Below are 23,434 nucleotides of genomic sequence, written 5' to 3'. Positions count from 1 at the left end.
TCCCATAGAAAAAAAAATGGTTAATAGTCTTGAGCCAAAAGCCTGGAAACATGGGTGCCATTTTGCATTAAATTGGGCAGCACTTTTCATGCCCACCACGATTCACAATTGAGTATATTTTTGTCTGTTTTGACTATTTTAAAAATGAAAAACGTTTTTTGCAATTTAAATATTTATCGATTTTGCAAATCTTTATTTTCAGTTTTTAAATTTTCAAAATAAAATTAACATTAAAGTATAGTATCCGCTTTGATACTATACTTTATCTTTTCTGTCCTTGGTCATTGAAGGAGAAATCCTTTAAGATTAAGGACTTTTTTTAATTTACCCCTATCCCGAGTACCAATTTTAAGGGGGAACAGGATTTTCACCACATTAAAAACCAACCTTGTGTCTAAATTTGTCATCTTGAAAAAGCAAGTAAATATTGCAATGCTAATTTTTTTATTTTTTTTTTATTACATGTGGAAATTTTTTTTATGTTCACTCAAAAATGAACCCAATAAATTTTAAAATAAAATACTCATATTTCAGTTACGTAAATCTCCTGTGCAGCATAAACTGAAGCTTCGCTGAGGTGTTGACAAATGTAATAATAAATGTTAGAAAAATGAGTAAAAATTGATAACATGAATGTTGGCCAACAAAAATCAAATATATCAAAGGCAGTAAAATTCAATTATCTATCTTTAAACCTGCTGAAACTGTTTTTAAGTTTATTTATTTCACTTATTTTAGCTACCTTTACAACAAATAAATGATGCTTGTCGATTAACCATTAGTTTCATTCCTGGAAAATTGTAAAGAAATCTATGACTAATTTCGGGGTGCAACTCAAATTTAGGGTTAGTGGTAGAATAAGTTATTTTGTTTATAACTTTTCAGGAATTAAGTGATAAGCGGCTATTTGGTCTTTTTTCAGTCTGTTAAAGACTGCTTTGAACAACATATTTTAAAATAAAAAAGAACTTAGTTTCAGCATATTAAAAGTATACAGGTCAATGGATAATTAAATGCCATAGTGTCTGGTATGTCTTTTTTTTTTTTTAAATTTCTTTTCACAATTTTCAACAGTTAACTTTCCTACATTCTTACCTAATAAGTAAATACTTATTTTAAATCAAGAGAAGTGCTTAGATCCTATTTCAAACTATAGATGCTTCTGCCTCTCACCTCCTAAAAAATGTACTTAGAAAAATCGATCTGATAGCAATTTTTAAGAATGGTAAACAGAAAATAAAAATAGTGAAATAAACAAGTAGCTAACAAATAATTGTTACCAAAGGCAATAAAAATTATTTTTCTACCTACCTGGATAAGTTTGTTTATCTTTTACAGTATTTTCAAGCGCTTTTATTCATTTTTAAAATTTTAAATTGCAGGTGTATGAATGTCAAAAATCTCCAGATTTTCCAGGAAAAAACACTAGCCACTAGATTTAAATTCTATCTACTGAATTCCAAACAAAATCTCCAGATCTAAAGGGAAAGCAACTAAATTGGTAACACCGGTCTTAAGTAATTCACAATTGTGCTTTTAAGTGTTGCCTGCACTAAGGACTGAACCTCAATCTCCAAATTTATAACTAAATTTTATCAAGTACTTTATGTACTATGTCACGGGTCCTTGAATAATACAAATAATCCATCCCTATCTCAAAAATTTCGAAACATAATATAAAATCTACAAAACTTTTTTTCTCATTTCAGTCAGCCTTATCCTGCCTCTTCAACTTTGTCAGCCGTACTTACTATGAGACGCATGTTGGTGGACGATTTGTGGCTAACCTTTGTAAATCTGCTGTCAAGGTATTCTAAATCTCTTTACCACTTTTTTTTTTTTTTTTTTTTTCAGCTACGATTGATTAAATGACAAGATTTTTCCCAAGTACATAATCCTATGTCTCCATTTTGTTTGAAATTATTGACTTTATTTTTTTAACCTAATGTTCCTATTTACTTTGCCTCCCCACGAAGGCAGAGTGAGACACAAGGGTCGTTTTTTTAATGTGAAGAAAAGGAACAAAAATAAAAATTCTCAGTCGTGAAGAATTTCTCCTCCACTAACAGAGAACAAAAAATTTGAAGTGTAGCATCAGAACAGATACTACACTTTTGAGCTTGGCCCGAATGTTATTTTGGACTAGCGATTATGAAATCAAACTTTAAAAAAAAAATTATATTATACCTTTTTAAAATTTTAAATATGTTGATATTGAATTAATTTCTATTTAATTTTATTAGATTGTTAAAATAAGTGTACAAATCATATATTTCCATTTCCAAAATTATATGCATATAAATAGTACATTTGAAAAAAACAGTTTATTATTTGCTTCCCCCATTAATCAATGATAAATATTTATGGAATTAAATTCTATATACACATGTGTATATATACTAGCCGGGAGACCTGATATTGCTCAGGGTCGAATGAGGATCAACAAATGTTCTACATTTCCAATACTTTTATTTTTCACCAATTTTTCAATCAAATCAATTGATTGTCTGCTTTAGTCAGGGACTCACTGCAGTGCACTGAAAGGAAGCGTCACATGCCTACCCACAAGGACTTAGTTCACAATATATTGTAGTCAACATTGCACTATAAGGAATTTACTGTTGATTTTATAAAATTAATTTTATATAATGGCTTGAATCCAACTTAGATATGCAAAAGTCATGTATCACGATTCAATTGTGCTCTAAACACAAACATTCATTTCAAATGCACCCCTGTCTTATCAAAGAACATACTGTTGATTTTATATGCTAGGCCCTTCCGCTTGTGTGGTGATAAAACTTTTTGGTTCTTCTATATTGAACAAATGAATTTGAAAATCAAAATATTGAATTTCAAGTAAAACAAATGGTACCTATGTAATTGTCATGTTGCAAATAGAAATACATGCAACACTTACAGAAAACGATAAGGTAGAAAAATAATTAGAAAAAAGTTTTCGATAAAGTTTATATAGGAAATAAAATTTGTCCAACATTTTGAATTACATTCGTCACGTGATGTAAGCAACAGAACTTAATTTATTCCACTTTATCAACTTATCTCTTTTTTACTAAGCGTAATATAGTGATTTCCTTTCGTTTCACAAATTTCTTTTTTCATTAAAAATTATTTTTCTATCCGATTGTTTTTTTGTTATTTTTGGATATGTTACTATTCGTGCCACGACAATTACATAGCTATCAATTGTTTTACTTGAAATTCAATATTTTGATTCATTCATTCAATATAGAATCACCAGCTTTTTAAATGCACTTGCAATGTTAGAAACATTCATTTCAGCTGCACCCCTGTTTATCAAAGAACCTACTGTTGATTTTATATGCTGGACCCTTCTGCTTGTGTGATGATAAGCTTCTCAAATGCACTTGTGATGGTTGGCCGTATAAGGATCTTAACTTTGGTCAAAATCACATTGTTCCTTCTTTAATCAGACTTTTTCAATTATCGATTTTCAGTATTTATTGGAGGTATTCTGATACAATACCTATCTAAAAATACTCTCTTAGGACCTTAGGTCCATGTGTATGAAATTAAAAAAAAAAAAATCCATCCTGCTGTTTTAAAGTCCATACGAAACAAACTCGCATAGACACACATACATACACACACACAGTGCATTTTCTATATAAGTAGAGATAGATATATGTATATATAATTTCAAACTTGTGTGTATGTGTATCATAGCACCACAGTTAAACAATTGATCTTAGAGCCAAACTAACCACAGATCAGCCCCTTGAGCTGATGTCCTTGTCAATGTCAGAAGTTCTTGAACCATTTTTAAAACACATTAAAATGAAAAGTTTGTAAAAGTAACATTACAAACAAATGGTTCAACATTTTTATTATTCCCTTTTAGCCAACCAGACAATTATGTAATTTACTTTGATGAAAAACTTTTTTTTCTGTTTTTAATGTATAAAAAATGTTTGATAAATATTCACTAATATATTTTTCCTTTAATAAGAATTTAAGTTTTTTTATTTATTTATTTTAGACAAACTATTCTATATCTATGTGGAGTCTTATGCCCAACTCAAACACTGTAAAAAGGATTAAAAATAGCATTTAGTGCTTATTTAGAATTACACTTATTAAAAGACAAAAATACAGAAAAATCTTTGCTATACATACTCATAATGGAACAAAGTTGTCATATTCCAAAAATTACATAAATTAAGTAATTTTTTTTAAATTTTTTTTTTTTTTTAAGAAAATCAAAGTTTCTGAAAAAATGAGGAGGCTGAGAGTAACCATATTGTTTAAAATTTTACCAAAATTCTAGGTCGATAATTGAATTTGACCAGAGATTTTGTTTGTATTCAAAATAATTTAAAGTTTTTAATCGCTAAAAATTGTAAAATTCGATTTTCTTAATAAAAATACTTGATCAATTTACGTAACAATATCTTCATTCTGTGATGTGACAGGTATGCACATTATAAAGAATTTTCTGTATTTTTTTTTTTTTTGCTTGTTTTTATTCCTTTTTTAACTAAGTGTTATTCCTTTTTTAAATATTAGCCAAGTAGTTAATATGTTCGTTTTTATTTCTAACATTTAAAGGCATCTTTCAAGGCTTTTATCTTGCAATTGTTTTGTTTTTTTGCTACAGCATTTCATTTATTTCCTAGCTAATATCAATCATTATAAACTTGAATGATATTTTTAAAAATTTTATTGCAATCTAAAGTTATAAAAAAACAACTTTTATTTAAAATTGTCATGCAGAATAGAAAAATGTATTTCTTCAAAATTTCCCCTCCTGAAAAAACAAAGAAAAATCTGTATAATTTGTATCTGATGGAAAGAAAATATTGTACTTCAAAAATCACGTAAATTGATGAAGTAATTTTATTTTTAAATAAGAAAATTTGTGGCTAAACTACATGCAAATATCTTTCGGCACTTTTGAAAACAGATTGAAAAATAAGGGAGATAACTCCAAATAATTCACAGTTGCAAGATTTTTAGGAAGTCATTCTTACTAATATAGGATGGATAGCGTTGGAAAACCTCAAATAAGTTTAAAAATGAGGTACTCTTGCATAATTTGACCCAAATTCTTGTGAATTCCCGTCAAGCATGGATCGGGCGAGACCGGTAATCATCGGTGTCAGCCGCGAGCGTTGTTCAAATGTTGAAACGCTAACTCGACTTTTTATTTCATTTTTTTTTTCTATTATGTTTTTAGTCATTTTTAAGGTGATATTAAGGGGGGTAGGGGTGACTTTATTTTCTGAATAGTTACTTATTTATAATTTTTTTATCTAATTGAATTTTTGGGAGTTTGATTAGCAAAAGAAAAAGTGCTATCTAAATGGAAGCAGACAACATTCAAATTGTAAGAAAGCGACTAAACCAGCAACAACAAAAAAAGAAATGCTGACAAACAAATATTTTCAAACTTGCCAAACAGAAAAATAACAGGCAAGAAAATAAATCTATACATGTTAGAAAAAAAAATGTAAACATCGATGCAGTCAGAATCTTATATTGTCAGAAGAAATTGCTGTCCCAAAAAATGTGGTGCAACAATTGTAAACACAAATGTTTACTTAAAAAAAGATTGTGTGTAAAGGATGGTTTCTCCTGGAGATGTACAAATGGACAGTGCCACCAAAAGAACTTGACTGAACAACAAGTCTTGTAAATAAAAATTTTAATAAAAACAAGAAAAAACAATATATGATTACAAAAAAGAAAACAAAACAAAACAAAAAAACTTGTACTTACACCTAACAATTATACGGTTAAAAATCTTTTCTTGGAGAAAAAAACAAACTTTCTGTTGATAAATATTTGCAAAAAAAAAAAAAAAAAAAAAAAAAAATTAAATACTAAAATGAAATAAACGAGAATTCGGCTCAAATTATGCAACAGTACCAAAAATGATTTTCGATATAAAAATAAAACTACATGATTAATTGACATGATTTCTTTGTTTACGATACTTTTTCTTCATTACAAGTACGTACATTGTACAGAATTTTCTTTAATTATTAATAGAGGAATTCTGGAGAAGCACATATAAAAGTTTGAGAAATTTAATGGTATCACACATACTGCAGATGCAAACAAAAATCTATACTTAGAGCAAACACAATTTTTCTCAAAAGGTTATATAGAATTTGATGGCGGTATTAATTTTATATTAGGGATTTTGGCTCTTGTCCAAAAATCTTTCTCTATTTTAAAAAATGAAAAAAAATATGTATGATGTACATACCCATGACAAAACAAAAATATCATATTCCATAAATGATGTGAATTGATCAAATAAAAAATTCTGCATGATAGTTTAAATAAAGTTTTGTTTTTTATTTTTATAAAAATATTTTTAAACGATTAATGGGAATTTGTAAGCATAACAAATGTAAACCTAAGTTTTGAATTGTTGAGTTACCTCTCTTGAGTTTGGAGATTTTTTTTCTTTTTTCAAAATGGTGGATGAAATGGTCATTCCTTGGACAATCATAAAATTTGATTTTCTTTATAAAATTGAAACTACTAAATCAATTTCTATGATTTTTAGAATATGATATCTTCGGTTCATCACTAGTACATACATCACACAGATTTTTCTTTAATTTTGTCTTTTAATATAGATGGAATTTTGGACTAGAATCAAGATCTTTACAACAACAGATATAAAGAAATAGCAAAAATGGTCTGTTTATTTTAAAAGATAAAAAATAGATAAGAATGCTAATATAGGGTTCAGAGCAAAGAGCTTTAAGGTTCTCATTACTTATGAAGCAAATTCCTTCAACAAAAGTCAGAAAATATTTTTTTGTTTCTTTTCTTTTCTTTGATTTTTTTTTTTTTTTTTTTTCCTCAGGTGAATACAGAAAAATCTCTTCGATTATTCATCCCTCACTTCACTGGCAATCTCAGACGACTTTTGGCTGCTAGTAAGTATTTCTCCTCTGCTTTCTTTCCACATTTATTCTTCTCGCCTCCTTTTTGTTTCTCTTAAAATCCGTACTTCATAAAAACTAGTTTTGTTGTGATTACCTATTAAAGAAAAAATATAAGATAACTTGTATGTTCAAAATCCAAGTTATCAAAAAAACAAAAACACCTCGTTCTGGATTTGATATTAAACTGATTTCAGTGGGAATTTTGTAGCATGTGTAGTCATTTCTTTGTTACCATTACTCCCAGGTCTATTCCAGTCTGTAGTGGTAGTACCTGTCGGTAGTAACCTATAGGTTAAATAAAATCATAGGATCATTCAATATTTTCGCTAAAAATTATCACTTTCATTAGCATTAGTGAATACACAAGCGTGAGAAAAATGTTATGTGATAAACCTACAAAATAATGCATACAAAAGTATAAATTTACAAGAGATTTTATATATACAAAGGGACTGGTCACATTGAATTCATTATTTTTCTAGTTATTTAAAGAATTTAGAGCACCAAATAATGTTATAGAATTTTTTTTTAAAATGAATAAAATTTTGTCTGAGACTTTTGGCATCATACATCTTTTTTCAAAGAAGATTTTTTGGGTTTTTTTTTTTTTCCTTTGGATTCTCCTTGTATTAATGAAGTGTAACCCACTTGTGAGCAAAGTAAAATAGACATGCATCCATTTTTGTTGATGAATGTTAAAGTTAAAAAAATGTTGGAAAATACATTTAAAATAGTTATCCCTATCTGTTGAAAATTGATGACAAATCAAAGAAAACAAAAAACAAAGGGTGGGAGAAAAGCTGAAAGGTTCATTTTTTAAAGTATAGAATAAAAGGAATTTCGGTTGTTCAAAATTCAACCTGGTAAAAAAAAAAAAATACAGAAACCCCTATATGATTTCATCATGGAATGAAATGTTATATTCCAAAAATTATGTAAATTGATGAAGTATTTTTTTGGTTTATAAAAAATCATTTTTATACAATTTTTAATAGTTAATAATAAACCAGCCATTATAATGCTGATTTTGATCTTGGTAGTTCAAATTTAGTTGTCCCCCTTTATTTATTAAAGATGGTAGATCAAGACCCTCCACCCTCACTTGATCATAAAATTTGATTTTCTTACAGGCTGTTAAATTGGACAGGATATTTTTATGGATAGAACAGTTTCATATAGAAATGAAAAATACAAAAAAAAAACACAAATAAATATCAAAAGGAAGAAATCAATTAGAAGATGCCATTGATATTTATTGGATATTCTATGCAGGAGTTTGTATATAGAAACTTTCATTCTAGAATGAGAATGGCTGTAATTTCAGTCCTAGTGTCGGTTTTTGTATTCAAAGTGCATTCAGATATTATCACTGTTGTGATATGCTAGTGAAATTGAGGAATCATTTATTTTGTATATCAATGATTGAACATGGTTTATATATGAAGAAGTTAAGTATTTGTTAAAAGTATTTTTATAAGAATAATGCATTCTATGCAAAGAGTATGTTGTTTTAAAATTATTTTAGTAAATGAAGGTGCTTTATTGAATGAAGGAATTAGATGCACCATGTTTTAATTTTTTTCTGTGTTCAGCAATTGTAAAATTTGTTTACTTTTAATTGACTTATTTTTTTATTTTGTTACAGATGAGGATTTAAAAAATGAAGAGAAACTTGATGTTGAGTTTCTCTGGAACATTCTTATGTTGTCACAAGTAAGTGTACACGCCATGAACAAGTAATCTAAAATATTTGTTCCAACTTATGCCCCCTCTTTGGTCTATAAGCAATTTTACCCAATTTTCTGTAAAAATTATTTTTAACTATAAATAACTTTTTACTTGATGAATTTTTGTAATTTTTGGATACAATACTATTTTTGACATGACAATTATGTACATTATATTGGTTTTGCTTAAAACGGCATATTTAAAAAAAATATTGATCTATCGACTCTATCTTAACAAACACTTTTCATTTATTTAAAGGAAAAATAATATAGAAAAATCTTTATGATGTATCTACTAATCATGGAACAGATGTTATCATCCAAAGTTTACGTTAATTGATCATATAGTTTATTTTTTTTTTTTTTTACGAAAATCAAATTTTATTTTTAGTGATTAAGCATTTTTGGCGGCCATTGATGATCTCTTTTGGAGAAATAGATAAATCTCCTTAGTCGAATTGAGTTGTCCACTTTTGAATTGCAGTGCATCCTAAAACATGCCAATTACTGACTATCCCATCTAGCTTGTCATTAAATTTTATTTTCTTAAATAATAAAAAAAATACTTGGAATATTGCATCTTCATTCCGTGATGGATATGTACATCATTAAGGATTTTTCAGTGCTTATTCAAATTGGTACTTATGGCGGCAATTAAAAGTAAACATCATACAGAAATGCCTGTATGCTGTTTGTACTTGTTACAGAATGAAGATTTCATATCCCAAAAATTACATAAATTGATCGAGTATTCTTTTTAACTAAGAAAGTAAAAATTTGCAATTTCACTACTAAACTGCATTGAATATAAGGTTTTTTTTTTTTTTTTACTTCAACACTTCGATTTGAGTTGTCTCCCCCTTATTTCATTAGATTTCGTCATGGCTGATGAAAACACTACAATTCGCTTCATCGTAAAATTTGATTTTCTTGAATAAAAAAAAAACTACTTGATCAAATTAATTTTTATAAAATATCTTTGTTCTGTAACAAGTATGTACATCATAGACTTTTTTGTATTTTCTTTACTTTTAATTGCTGCCAATTTGAATAAGCACTGATTTTTCTGTATTTTTGTTTATTTTTAAAATGAGTTAACCAAAGTTTTTAGATATGATGAAAATAAAACTTTCATTTGTAATAACCAATATATCCAGCTATGATATGAAAAAAAAACTAAATTGCTCAGAACTTTCAAAGCAACCAAATGTTTTCCATTTACTAACTCTTGTATCATCTTGTAGATATTTAATAAGATTTTCCTTGTCAATTATTTAATTTGTTCTAACAATGCAAACTAACTTTTTTTTTCTTTCTGTTTTAGGTGGTACGTTCCCCAGGCCAATATTTGTTGGCTTACAAAGAGGAATTGCTGGAGATCTTGCTTGCCACCCTAGATATGAAGTGTGTTGAGGGTTATGAGCATAGCACTAACCTTTTACGATACTTACTACGGTCACTCACTAACATTTATCCAATGGACTATCGAAATGTCTCCACAGATATTGACCAACCGATTTCTGAATATTTGGCCATCAGGGTAAGTTGTTTTTTCTATTTAATTTGGATTCTTATATTTATCAGAAAACAGCCAGACATTTCTTCTGTGTCAGCGTGCATGGTCTTTCTTTCTCTATTTTCAATATATAAAGACTTCCTTCATCCTCACGTCTGACGTAAGAGGTCATCATTCCACCACCCTTACCCTCAACCGACATGTGAGATCTTCATTCCCTCACCAATATGCAAGGTCATCTATCTCCTGTTGCCCACCAAACACATATAGGCTATGTCTATATTTTCTTGTCCTCCGTTAGGTCCAAGGTCTTCCTTCACCCATCTCTCCTTGATGTCAGACCTAGATCTCAAATTTAGTTCATATCATTTTTCGGCTTACAATCATTTTCTCTCATTAATTTTATCCTCGAGTGGCTATTGGCTTTGATAAATGGTGATTTGATATTAAAAAGAAAAAGGTTAGAAGAGAATTATGTAACACTTTAAAATTATACTTATATATTTTAGCTGAGCGTATTCTTATTTTATTATTCTATTTATTTTTTCTTGTATTTGTTTTTCTTTGTAGGACTGGGCATATACGTGCACTGTTGATCAGATTGATGTCAAGTGGCACATCCCTTCGACTGAAGAAATTGAATTTGCCACTCTCATCTTGGAGAAAGTCTTGCAACCACAACTTGATGCGATTAGCAATATCTCTGAAGAAAATGAGATCCCAAGGTCAGATTAATTTTAAGCATTTTCCTAGAATCAAAATCACTTAATGGGTTTCTTGATCAACATTGAAAGAAGGTTTTAGACATAATATTTGGTTATAATCCGCTAATGTACTTCCTAACTTCCGGCTTGCATGCTATCGAAAGCAGTGACAAGGCAAATCAGTCTGTTCACTTTTTTTCTCTTATGCCTATATCTTCCCTGTGCATGTACTCTTTTTTTAGGTTTTTCTGCTCATTCTTTTTGTTTGATAATCATTGAAAAGTTTTTTTGGTCTTATTTCATTTAAGAATTATTCAAAATACTTTTTAAAATCTTTTGGGAATATTATGTATTTGATACTTTCTTTTATAATATTTGAAATTTTTTTAATTTGGTTTCAGTAATCTCATTTGTTATTTTAATTTCAATAATTTTATTTTTATACTTTCATAAACATATTTATTATATAAATTCAAATAAAAACTTATTTTTAAAATAAAAAAATAACATTTTAATTATTTCATAAACGCATTTCTTATAAAATTTCAAATATAATAAAAACTTATTTTTTAATTTTGTTATTAAAAGGGCAAATAAAGATTATTTTTATAATTTTGTTAATTTTTATTGCATACTTTTCAATAATGTCCTTTTCTTATATTTTATTTTAATAAATCGCATTACATTAGAAATACTGAAGAACAATAAAAGTGAAGGAACTGATTTGCCTTGTCACCGCTTCCGGTAGTAGCCACGTTGGAAGTTAGGAAGTATGTTAGCTGACTATAACCAAATATTTATTAGCATATCTCTTCATTTTTCTATGAGAACATGAAAGTGGTGCAAGACTATTCTGTTTGGTGAATTCATTTTATCATTAATTAATAGAATAACCATCCTAGTTTTTGGTATATGTATGGTATTGAAGATTAAAAAATGAAAAAAAAAAAAATTGTTTTTTTGTTTTGTTCTTTTAGGGAGGATCTTCTACGACGATTGAGCATCATCCTTGAATGCTTATTGGGAGCAGGAGCTATGTTGAATGTTTTAAGTGATGAGCCTCACCAAGTGTTAGTATCTTTACTTCAACATCCAATTTTCTTTAACCTTTTCTCTCTTGCTTTCTCCCTATATATAAATACTAGCGTGACTACCCAGTGTTGCTCAGGGTCATGAACTACAAAATAGATGAGTTAAAATTCCTGACATCTTTCTTTAAAGACGTACCTAATTCTCTATCTCCCCTCTTCTCTTCCCATTTCTCTCCCTCCCTTTATAACTTCTTCTTTCATAAGAACTTTCATAACATTAGAAAATCGTTCTAAATGTGTGTGTGTGTGTGTGTGTGTGTGTGTGTGTGTGTGTGTGCCCCCCCCCCCCCCAAAATAATTTTGTTCCTAAAAGAATGAATATAAAAAATGCAGCTATATTTTGATGAAGTGAAAAAGAATGTATCAGGTTTGTAGGTGTGTCTTGTGTAGTTTTCAACTTTCAATTGGACATGCACACAAGTCAACTTTTCTGTATATAAATATATACGTATATATATATTCATATCAAGTATATTTTATTGATCTTTCAATCATTCTTTCCAAAGTTGAAAAAGAAGTCGCATATAAATCTTATCTGTGTACATGAACACAATAATTGAGAAAGTTTATATGTTCATCAAAGTAATGTTAACAAAAAATAAGTGTCAAAGCTTATTTGCCTCTTCTAAGTGTTCGTAACAGAAATAAAGTATGTGCGAACATAATAAATATTAATGGCAACTTTCTGTCTCTTGAGATAATGGCATTCTGCATCTAGTTTGGTTTACTACAGCATCTGCTGTGGCTAACCAGGTGCAGGTCTAGGCAGGTAATTAGAGAACCTTGGTTTGCACATTTATCAGGATCCTCCTTTCGGCATTGGAGGCAGACTCCAACGGAAAGGCAAGCAATACAGTCGTTGCCAGCACGGCTGCAGGAGCTGCCAGAAAGGTGTTGCAGAGCTTCACTATCTGCCTATCGGAAGTCCAGACTGGATTTTTTGGGGAGGTTTACTCCCTTAGCCTTTGCCTTTCCCAAGGCATCCACAAGGCAATGGGGCTATATGCCCATAGCTGGGGGATTCTTCAGGGTACACAACAAATAACAAAAAGACTAAAATAAAAACAAACTTTGTTTTTATCTTCAGTCACTATTGTTGTATTTTTTTTTAATTAGTGACGTTAAAGATTTTCAACTGATGCTCAATAAACAAAATGACCAAAATCAAAGCAAACTTTTTTTTTTAATACCTTCAGTCACTGTTGTTGTTGACAACAGTGACTGAAGGTAAAAACAAACAAAAAACAAAACGTTTTTTTGTTTTGGTCATTTCGCTATTCGATCATCAGTTGGAAATCTTTAACGTCACTAATTTAAAAAAATAATCATTAATCATTTTAGATATAAAAAATGAATCGCCTACAATGTAAATTTTTGCTACCAAATGGTTTGCATAACAATAGAAGTGCTAGATGAGGTAAAATTATTTATGCACTTGTTATGGAAGATCTCTTTTCTCAATTTATGTTAAAAAAATTTTCAAACCTTTGCAGATTTTTCATTTTTTTGTCACTTGTTTTCTATATAAATTAACACTATATTATTTATCTGTTATGTAATAGTAATAAATGAATGCATTTAATATTAGTATTTCTTATTATTAGTCTCATTTGCTGCTGATAAAAAAAATGTCTTCTAAAAAGTATTCCTGGCTGGATAAAATATATTTGTAAAGAAATGAAATTGATGAGGATAATTGGTATTATTTAAACTACTGTTCTCATCTTAAGTGTTATTCTCACACTGTTTCTGACCTTCTTCAGATGTATCTTATTGAACTGGGGGGAATCTTCTGGAATTTCAATAAGATAAACACTGTGAGAAAAATAATTAAAATGAGAACAGTAGTTTGAATAATCCAAAAAATAAAAATTAGTTTCAGAATTTTTGAGATGAAGATTGATAATTTGTATTGGATTATTTGGACTGCTGTTCTCATCTTTGTTGACTCATGGTGCAATGGATAGAAGTGTTAAGTAATGATTAGTTCTAAAGTGACAGTCTTCCAGAGGTTGATGGTTCAATCACTATGGATGGTATTAAGAATACAATTATGAATTTCTGGCACAGTCATGGCTGATGGAATGAGAGCAAGCTAAGTCTAAAGATTAAATAAAGGATTCCATACAGATTCCCAAGTTTAACAAGTTTCATCTGAAAAAAGGTTAGAGGTTACATGAACTCAGTATGAGATTAATGTCGAAGATGAAAACATTAATCCAAATAATACAAACGAAATCAAATTACATTTTATTGTTCTTAATAGCATGGACAAAGATTAAAAGCAAAGAAAATTGCTGTTCAAAATGAAATATTGATAATGTATCAATAACAAAAGTTTAGAATCTGATTGACTTCCCTTTATTATATAGATATGATAAATTATAATAAATGTTGTTTTCACCTGTTACACATTATTTTTGGTCTACACTAATATTTTTCAACTGATAAGTATGTCTATAAGTTTTCCTGTTATTTTTTTGATCTGCAATATTTTGTATGGAAAGGATTACAAACAAATACCAAATTTAAAAAAATTTTTGACAATATCTGTTCTTCAAATATTTGAATAATGACATTGAGAAAAACACTTACTCAGTATCTTAAATGAAATTAGATTTAACAAAAAAATAATAATGATTAATTCTGCTAATAATAAGACTCTGAAATTGACTCCAAAACAAAGAAAAAATATCAATTTAATTTTTGTATTTATTTACAGAGTCAATTCTGAAGTGGACCTCAAGTATTTTGGTTGTCAGTCTTCCATGAGTGAAGGTAATTTCTTTTTCACTATTAAACATAAGACATAGTTGTATGAATGAATCCTGCTTCATCATCCAAGATGCCCATTGTGCATTTTATTTTGTTTCTACCCACATCCAAAAATGGCGCTTATCTTGGAAGGCGCAATCCATGTCTACAAACCGCATCCTTTTTTCTCCCCCAACAATCCTCATTCCCATTTTAAAACTAGCTTGTTTTTATCTCTTAAAACAATCTGGAAAATAGTGAGCAATTTATACCTAGCTTTCGGTTAGGGTTAGCCACCATTTTATTTGGTTACGTTTCTTTTCCTTTACTTTTTCGATGTTCATGAAACTGGGGAAATTTTAAGTAGGTTGGGCCATAGAATGAATGCGGTATTTTGGTGATTGGAATTAGAATAGAGAAAATGGATGACCATTATATTCATATCACTGTTTTGGCTTTGTGTCACTTTTTTCTAAAACATAATATTTGTAAATTAAAGGTAAATAAAATTGACATTTTTTATACATGATGGTAAATGTGAGGTATTTCTTAGATGGGTATTTTGGGTTACTCTATATTGTCCGATACCACAAGGATGGTATACATTCTGACTGGTTACTCAAATTTTTTTTTTTTTTTTTTTTCAAATCTTTCGTTTCACTTGCAATGAAAAATGTCAAATAACGATTTTTTACTTTGAAAGAAAGAAGGAATTTGTATATTGTAAATTACTTTTGCATTAAAATGGACGCTTTTAGAGTTAACCCGAAATAAACTTACTTGATCACATTTGTAATTTTATTTTTACTTATCTTATGTATTGGCCAATGTGCTGCCCTTTGAAAATATAAGTTGCTAAACATCTTAAATTCAGCATCGCTACTGACAACATTGAAAAGCACACCAACATATCAACAGTTATCTGTATTCCCTCCATCATAAGCAACAGACAAGCCAATAACCAGATCCACCATTGATTCCCTTATGTAACAATATTTAGATGTGGATGTGTAAAAATGATGTTAAGAACGGAATTCTCTATAAAGGATAGATTGAGTAAGAAAAGTGGAAAATTCAACGATTATTTATATTGAGATTCATGTGAAAAATGTAGCAGTTCAAAATAAAATGGCATAACTTATGGATATGCTTATCGACATAATGCATATGAGTACATCCGTGGTTCTCCTCACAAGATGATTGGCGGGTTAAGCTATAAATTAGTGTTGGAATCAATTAATCAGAATCGGGTATCAAAATTGGAAAAACTTTTGCTTATTTTCCGATGCCAAAAATAATGCTTTAAATTATCTTTTTTATTTTGTTAAAAGCAAAATTTTCAACTGCTGATAGTAATGATAAAGTAATCAATATTTATTGATTTTTAAACTACCACTAAAATTAAAATCTATAGATACCCTTCCCCCACAAGAAAATATCTCCACATTTAACATGTGTTTTTATGATAATCAGGAAGAAATAACAACTCTGTAGTTAAATATTTAAAGATTTATAAAGAATCGGAATCAGTAAAAATATTGGAATCATCCCATCACTATAGGGATTGGTAGAACAGGTTGAGCGAGACGTTGAAAAATACAACAAAAGCCTCATGCTTAAACATATTACCAGCCCCGACCACAAACACCCATTCAACAAGACGACTTACAAGATTCTTTCTTGTGTACTGGACCTTAGACCATTCAGCTACTTCAAACAAGTATATCCCTATTGAAGAACATATCAGTCTCTTTGCAAACAAGTCAGCCATTTTAATATTTTTTTCATAGTCAAAGGAGAAAAAAATAGAATGAATCACTTTGTAATATCCTTTTCATGTGACCTATCATTTATCAAAGAAAAATATTAGTGTACACCAAAAATTACAAAAAATTATCATAAAACAATTATTTACTATTCAACAAACTTTGAACAAGACCATGTGGCGTCTTCATATTAAACGATAGATAATCTATGATACGCTATCTTGATAGTAAATTAATTTTATTGGTTCCCCAACAAAGGATGGATAGCACCTAGTCATTCATTCCCATTTGTCCATTCATTTGTTTGCACTTTTCTCAATAACCACGCCTTGGATTTTTAAAAATTTTACACAAGCATTTGTCATGGTGAAAGTAAATTTTTCACGCATAGAGAGAGACCCTGCATGCTCAGCTTAGTTTTTTTATTAAAATGTTATGTGATAATTTTTCAGTAATTTTTAGTACACATTATTTTTTACTCATATGTAGATTGATAAACTTTCCTGTCATTTTTAACTGCCATGTTTTGCATGTGCTTCAATATAATTAAGCATGGAAAATTCCATTAGAAGTTGATGGTTTACAATTAAGACTATGTATGTGGAAGGATATGACATCACAGACAAGAAATCATGAATGAGTGAAATCTGGTAGCTCTTTCTCTGTTTACTGAACCACAAGTGAGTGGTTGGATTTTTGGATAGATCCTGACTTCTATACTAGATGGGTTTTGAGTATTGTATGTCTATACATGAATATGATAAAGAAAAATAATACCCGCAAAAAAGATTGAGCCCCAAATGATTTTGTGCTATTAATGGATCAATTAGGGTTTAAGGGTCCCAGCAGGGGGATGAAACAAGAAGCACAGCTTTCAGTCAACACTGGTTAATCTTTACCTTTGCACACGCACATGACATTCTGTAAGCAAAAAAAAAAAAAAAAAATCAAGTCATTCAGTTTCATGCCAGCAGGTTTTATTTTTAATGTTTGGATGTGTTTCATTTTTTTTATTATTTATTTACTAAGCTTTTTTTATAAAACTATTTAAACAAAATCTTTTAATAAACTTTTTTTATTTAAAAATTAAAATGCCTACCAAAAAATATGAGTATTTAAATGTGTTTATTTGTTTATTAAAAATTTTGTTTAAATATTTGTATAAAAAAGTTTTGTAAATAAATTTATAAAAAAAAGAAAATGACTTTCAACTGTGGCTCCCAGTCAGACCACTGATCAATTTACAGAATTGCTAATAATTTTCTATTAAAAAAGTAGTCTTTTGAACATCAGTGTGTTAAAATGATTTTTTTGTTTCCTTTTTCTTTTTATTTGTAGGAATTCTGCTGAATGGTAAATGTATCCGTCGAGCTATTGTGGATGCCATTCGTCCTTTACTAAGTGAGTTTTTTTTTTTTAACTTTTTTTTCTGAAACTTTTCTATGATTTTTTTTTTTTTTTTAATAGAATTGAAAGCTTTATTTTTATCAAACCCACATTTTGGTTCTTTTCTAGAATTCTCTCTATATTATCCAAAAAGAAAGAAAAATCTGTATAATGTACATACCCATGATGGAGCAAAAATATATTCCAAAAATCATTTAAATTAAGTAGTTTAATTTTTAAATAATAAAATCAAATTTTGTTAGTAAAAGAGGAGGGGGCCATCTTGTATTGCCATCTTGAAAATAATCTCAAGAAACAAAGGTGATAACGAAATAATTCCAACTTGTGAGATTTTTGTAATGCCTACAAATTCCCATTAATCTTTTAAAAATGATTTTCTTTTATAAAAATAAAGCTATTTGATCATTTTACATGATTTTTGAAATATGATACTTTCCTTTTGTTCGTGATTTGTACATTATAGAGATTTTCTTTATTTTTTAGTTTTTAACATTGAGGTATTCTAGACATAGACATGGTTTTATTTGTTAAACTATTTTTATACAAAGTATATTTTTCTAAATACATGTACGTTTCAAATATTATTTTTCTGTTCAGTGCCTATTTTCAAAACAAAAATTCACAAATCTTTTTTAAAAAAAAAGACTTTGATATATATACCTATCATGGAATGAAAATGTCATATTCCAAAAATCACATAAATTGAGCAAGTAGTTCTTTGTTAAACTAAGAAAATTAAATTTTATAAGGACATGAGACATGTTTGATCCTTCGTGTTTAATAAATAAGGGCAAGACAACTTAATTCAAACTATCAAGATCAAAATCAGTCCTGTAATGGCTACAATTTCCTATTAAAATTGTAAAAAATAATTTTCTATATAAAATACTACTTGATCAATGTTATTTTTGGAAAATCTTCATTCTGTGACGAGTACATACATCATAAAGATTTTTCTGTAATTTAATTTTTTAAAATAAGTTTAATTCTAAATAAGCACCTTATGTTTTTATCTTTTCAATTTTTTTACCAACAGGATATTTTTAAGTAAAATTTGCAAAATAATTACATATTCAGCCAAACTCAACTTCTGTTTAACTTGTCGCACAATTATAGGAATATATAATAATGTTCAGTTTAACATCCATTTTACATGTTGGGCAAACATGCTTATCTCTGAACAGGTTTTTTTGTGATGAAAAAGACTCTTTTATGTCCCCTTATGCTCTTTGGAAGTGGGTTACTTCTCTTTGTTCATTTTTCTCAGTGTTTCTGCAGAAACCAATGTACTTCAGGTAAAAACACTTATGTACCATGTGTCATGTCAAAATTAGTAAAAATTAAAGATTATGAAAAATTATCCAGTAGAAAATGTGCTAGATCTAATTTTTACAAACAAAAATTATACATACTACTGATTCACATTTTGTATTTTTAAATGGCGAATTTTAAGAGAAAACAAGGGAAATAAGTCACTTCGTCATACAAAATTGTTTGCAAAGAATTGTTCCACGGTAATGCATATGATAAAACTCGATAAATTTTTACTTATTATTTTTTTTATTGTATCAGCTTTTGGAATTTTTGGAATTTATACAAATTTCGACATGAAGTACGTGATAGTGTTTTTTACCTGAATTGCACTATTCTACAAAAGCACCCTTTCCACTTAGGCGGCCATTGTTCTCCCGGAGAGTTGATCATTGAGTAGATCTTGGTAGAATAAAACTTTTTTAAGCATACTCAAACTTTTTTTTTTTTTTACAAGGTGATCACCACTTATCAAGGCCCAGAAGCCACTCGGGGATGAGGGTTATTGCATGTACAGTACGTTAGTGTGGGGATTTAATAAAAGTGTCTACTTAAGGAGGTGGTTCATCAGAAATTTGTTTACATTGGACTTGAAGACATCCAGGTTGTAGTCAGGTGGGAAGCAGGCAGACGGAACAGAGTTCCACAGGCGTGCAGTTCTAAGAAAGAAGCTTTGTTCATGGAATCTATGTTTTGATTTTGGCACAGATAAAGCGTGGGGAAAATTTTTGACAGTGGTTTCAGCTAGACGGGTGTTTTTTGTAAAAGATTGGCAAGGGGGGGACTAGAGATTGCAGCTCAGACGAGCGCCTGTCATGGTAATAACAATAAAACAAAGATAGGCTCGCAACGTCTCTTCTGTGGGAGAGAGGTTGCCCATTAAACCACGAAGTCTATTTTGTACTCTGTCAAGGCAAGATAGGCTGTTTTTAGCAGCTCCTGCTCAGATATGGCAGCAGTATTCTATCCTTGGGCGTACTTGGCTTTTATATAGATACAGAATTGTATCAGTAGTGAGATATCTTCTGGAGCGGTAGAAGGATCCCACCATCTTTCCAGCGACCTTGGCAACAGACTTGATGTGCGTGTTCCATTTCAGATCAGAAGTAAAGGTCAAGCCCAGAAGCTTGTCAAAATATGGGGCTTCTCCTAGTCGAGAGCCATCCATTTCAATTGATGCCAGATGGGGATCAGAGCGTTGATGATGTAAAGATAGGAGCTTGGTTTTAGATGCATTAAAGGTAACCAGCCACATCTTCCCCCACTGAACCACGCGCTCGAGATCAGGAGAGAGAATCAGAACTTTGTCATTTACAGCCTTTGATGTGTTGCCGTAGATGGTCGTGTCATCAGCATAAATGTCAACGAATGATTTAAGTATGTGTTTAGGGAGATCATTGATGTAGATCAGGAAAAGAGTTGGGCCCAGGATGAACCCCTGAGGGATTCCAGTATTAATACTGCAGGCTTCTGATTTTTGTCCATCAACCACTACTCTTATGAGCCTATCAGAGAGAAATGATTTAATGATAAAGAAAACATTTCCAGTTAAACCGTAGCTGGAATCTTGTGAAGTAGGCCTTTATGCCATACTTTGTCGAAGGCCTTTGATATGTCAAGAGTAATTGCCCTAGAAAGGAAGCCTTTGTCAAAAGATTCATTAATCCTATGAGATAACCGTCAGCACATCTATGGTAGATTTTGCAGAACGGAAACCATATTGCGTGTCACTAAGAAGGTTATTTCTGCTGAGGTGGTTGACTATTTCTGTATTTAATATGGAGGCATATATCTGGGGACTTATTACATTTCATTTTTATCTTAACTGATACGACGGAGTGGTCGGAGGATCCTAGAGGAGAAAGAACGGAACATGAACATAGCTCAGGGGAAGTGGAGAGAAAGAGGTCTAGAAGGCTTGCATACTTACCTGTAGTATCAGGCACACGGGTTGGCTCGCGAACAATCTGGGTGAGGTCATAGGCAATGGCAAAATCATGACAGAACCTCCCCTCATCGTCTGTCTTATTTGAGTGGGTCAGCCATTCCACGTTATGGACATTGAAGTCACCACATGTGAATGTTAGCCGAGGGATGTGCAGACAGGATGTGGTCTATTTTCTCAGATATACTCTTAAAGATAGTAACTCCGCTGTTATGGGGCGGATAGAGGGCAAATATAAATGCAGTGGTGTAAGCAAATGCAACTCGGAAGCACATATAAGGTAAATTATGATCTTCTCTAGAGATATCCCTGCCACATGGGGAAGCCATCTTTAATGTAGGCACATATTCCATGCCCATGCCGGTCTTGGGGGTCAGATTTAGATGTTAAGTTAGAGTATTCGTTAATTATGAACTCATCTAGGGAAGTGGTCGGCCCTATTCCAGTTTCGCTTAGAAAGAATATGTCCGGTTTCGTCTCCTGTAATTGGGTTTCAACCTCTGGAAGGTTGGAACGTAGACCCCCTGATGTTGAAGGAGACCTGGTAGTAGAGGTCATCGTTGGAAGATGGAGTTCTAGGTTTATTCGAGTTTTTATTCTGGAGAAAATTAATGTTGAGGTTTTGGCATACTTGGTTAGAGCAGGATAGAGAGAGAAAGTAAGAGAGAAAAGGACAGGAAAATTTTTTTTTTTTTTATGTAGCACATAAGGTAAAGCCGTAACAATTACCCACTAGTATGGCATCAAGAGGCCCCACCAGAGATTACTGCATGGTCCAGAATCCATTCATCAAATGGCAATGCAGCAGCCCCAGTACTTTGCATCTGCTGATAGGACAGCTTCCTTAGTGGTTAATCTAAGGTTTGGGTCCCTGACTATCAGGCTGATAATGTCAGCCCAGACGAAATGTTTACCTCCAGCATCCTTACTAGTGACATGGCCACAAGGATAGACATAGAGACAGAAAAATTTCCGACATCTCAGACTACTGTTCACAAAGTACTACCGACCTGGGAAGCAGCTTTTTCTTCACCTTTTGTCAGAAAAATCACTCATTGTAATGAGGACTTCTATTCATTCATTACTATTAATACAACTTAATTGTTATTTATTATTCTTTCAAGTTCATCCTTATCACTTTCTTCCATGTTTTCCTTAAGAATATATAAGACTAATAAAAAAATAAATTTTATCTGTTGCATGCAAATATAAAAAATACAAAAAAAAAATTTCTCTATTTTCTGTTAAAATATTTAAATAAGATTCTAATTTTGTTGTGCAAACTCATTAATAATTATGATTCCAAGTTTGAATTAAAAGAAAATGAAAATCGTTTTTCAAGTAAAAACATTTTCATGTACGTATTATGCAAAAATAAATATCCTCAATAAAAATCAGGAAAAAAAATGATCTAGTAGAAGATTGCTTAGTTTTTAATAAAAATAAAAATCATTTTTTATTTTTTCAATCCACCATTGAAAAGGGCGGAAGTACTATTTGCCAAAATGACAGGCTGCATCGCTTCCCCTGTATTTTGAGTAATCTTCAATAGTATGTAATACAATAAACTTGAATTTTACTTGTAATTAATCTTCTATTTAGGCATTTCTTTTATAATTTTTTTGTGAAATTTCTGCATGATACATTAGTGCATGAAGACATTTTGATTTGAAATGTAATTTTCACTTTGAGACTAACACTATATAGTACCGCTTTTTTTTTTTTTTTTTAATTCAAGGTTTTCAAATTTTATTATGTTTTGGAAACTAACTAGGTGACTATCATTTTTGAGGCAAAACTAAATTTAGGGTCCTGATCCTAGAATTCTTGGCCATCATCTTGTGTTACACTTGGATACAACAGTAAATAAATAAGGATACAAAATTTTATCAGTTGAGATTGAAGATAGATTTTAGTTAATTTTTATTGAGTGTAAATTAATATTGAAAAGAAATTTAAATGCAGACATTATGAAATTGAAGTCTTATGAAGAATAAATTTTCAGGTAATTACGTGACTACTGTAGCCAAGTGATCATGTGACTTCTTAGGTAAAATTGTTATCACTGTATGACTAAGAATCATTGAAAACAAAAAGAAATCAAGTAAGGATAAGCAGATAAAGTAAGTGTATGACAAAATCATATTTTCATGTTCCAGTCGTATTCTTAGTTTTGACTGCACTGAAGATTGGACCTTCAATCTCCAGAAGAATGTAATTTACAGTTGGATTTAGTATTTGTCTTAAACTCCCCCATACCTGATGA

At 30.2% G+C, this 23,434-nt stretch overlaps 1 protein-coding gene across 2 annotated transcripts in view; it reads left to right on the top strand.

The window, feature by feature from the left end:
- LOC145260526 (proteasome activator complex subunit 4A-like) overlaps nt 1-23,434 on the top strand; it is a 220,073-nt gene that overhangs the window by 118,399 nt on the left and 78,240 nt on the right. For both annotated transcript variants that reach the window (XM_080118719.1, XM_080118720.1), the window contains exons 16-23: nt 1,710-1,808; nt 6,866-6,938; nt 8,593-8,660; nt 9,999-10,214; nt 10,761-10,915; nt 11,872-11,964; nt 14,708-14,763; nt 17,844-17,906. In XM_080118719.1, coding sequence (XP_079974845.1) covers nt 1,710-1,808; nt 6,866-6,938; nt 8,593-8,660; nt 9,999-10,214; nt 10,761-10,915; nt 11,872-11,964; nt 14,708-14,763; nt 17,844-17,906 — 823 coding nt within the window. The remainder of the gene's footprint in view (nt 1-1,709; nt 1,809-6,865; nt 6,939-8,592; nt 8,661-9,998; nt 10,215-10,760; nt 10,916-11,871; nt 11,965-14,707; nt 14,764-17,843; nt 17,907-23,434) is intronic.

Source organism: Euprymna scolopes, chromosome 36 (assembly GCF_053919585.1).
Source record: "Euprymna scolopes isolate OS-2025 chromosome 36, ASM5391958v1, whole genome shotgun sequence".
Classification (NCBI taxonomy): domain Eukaryota; kingdom Metazoa; phylum Mollusca; class Cephalopoda; order Sepiida; family Sepiolidae; genus Euprymna; species Euprymna scolopes.
Note: the sequence above shows the minus strand (reverse complement) of the source record. Positions and strands in the feature narration are given on the sequence as shown.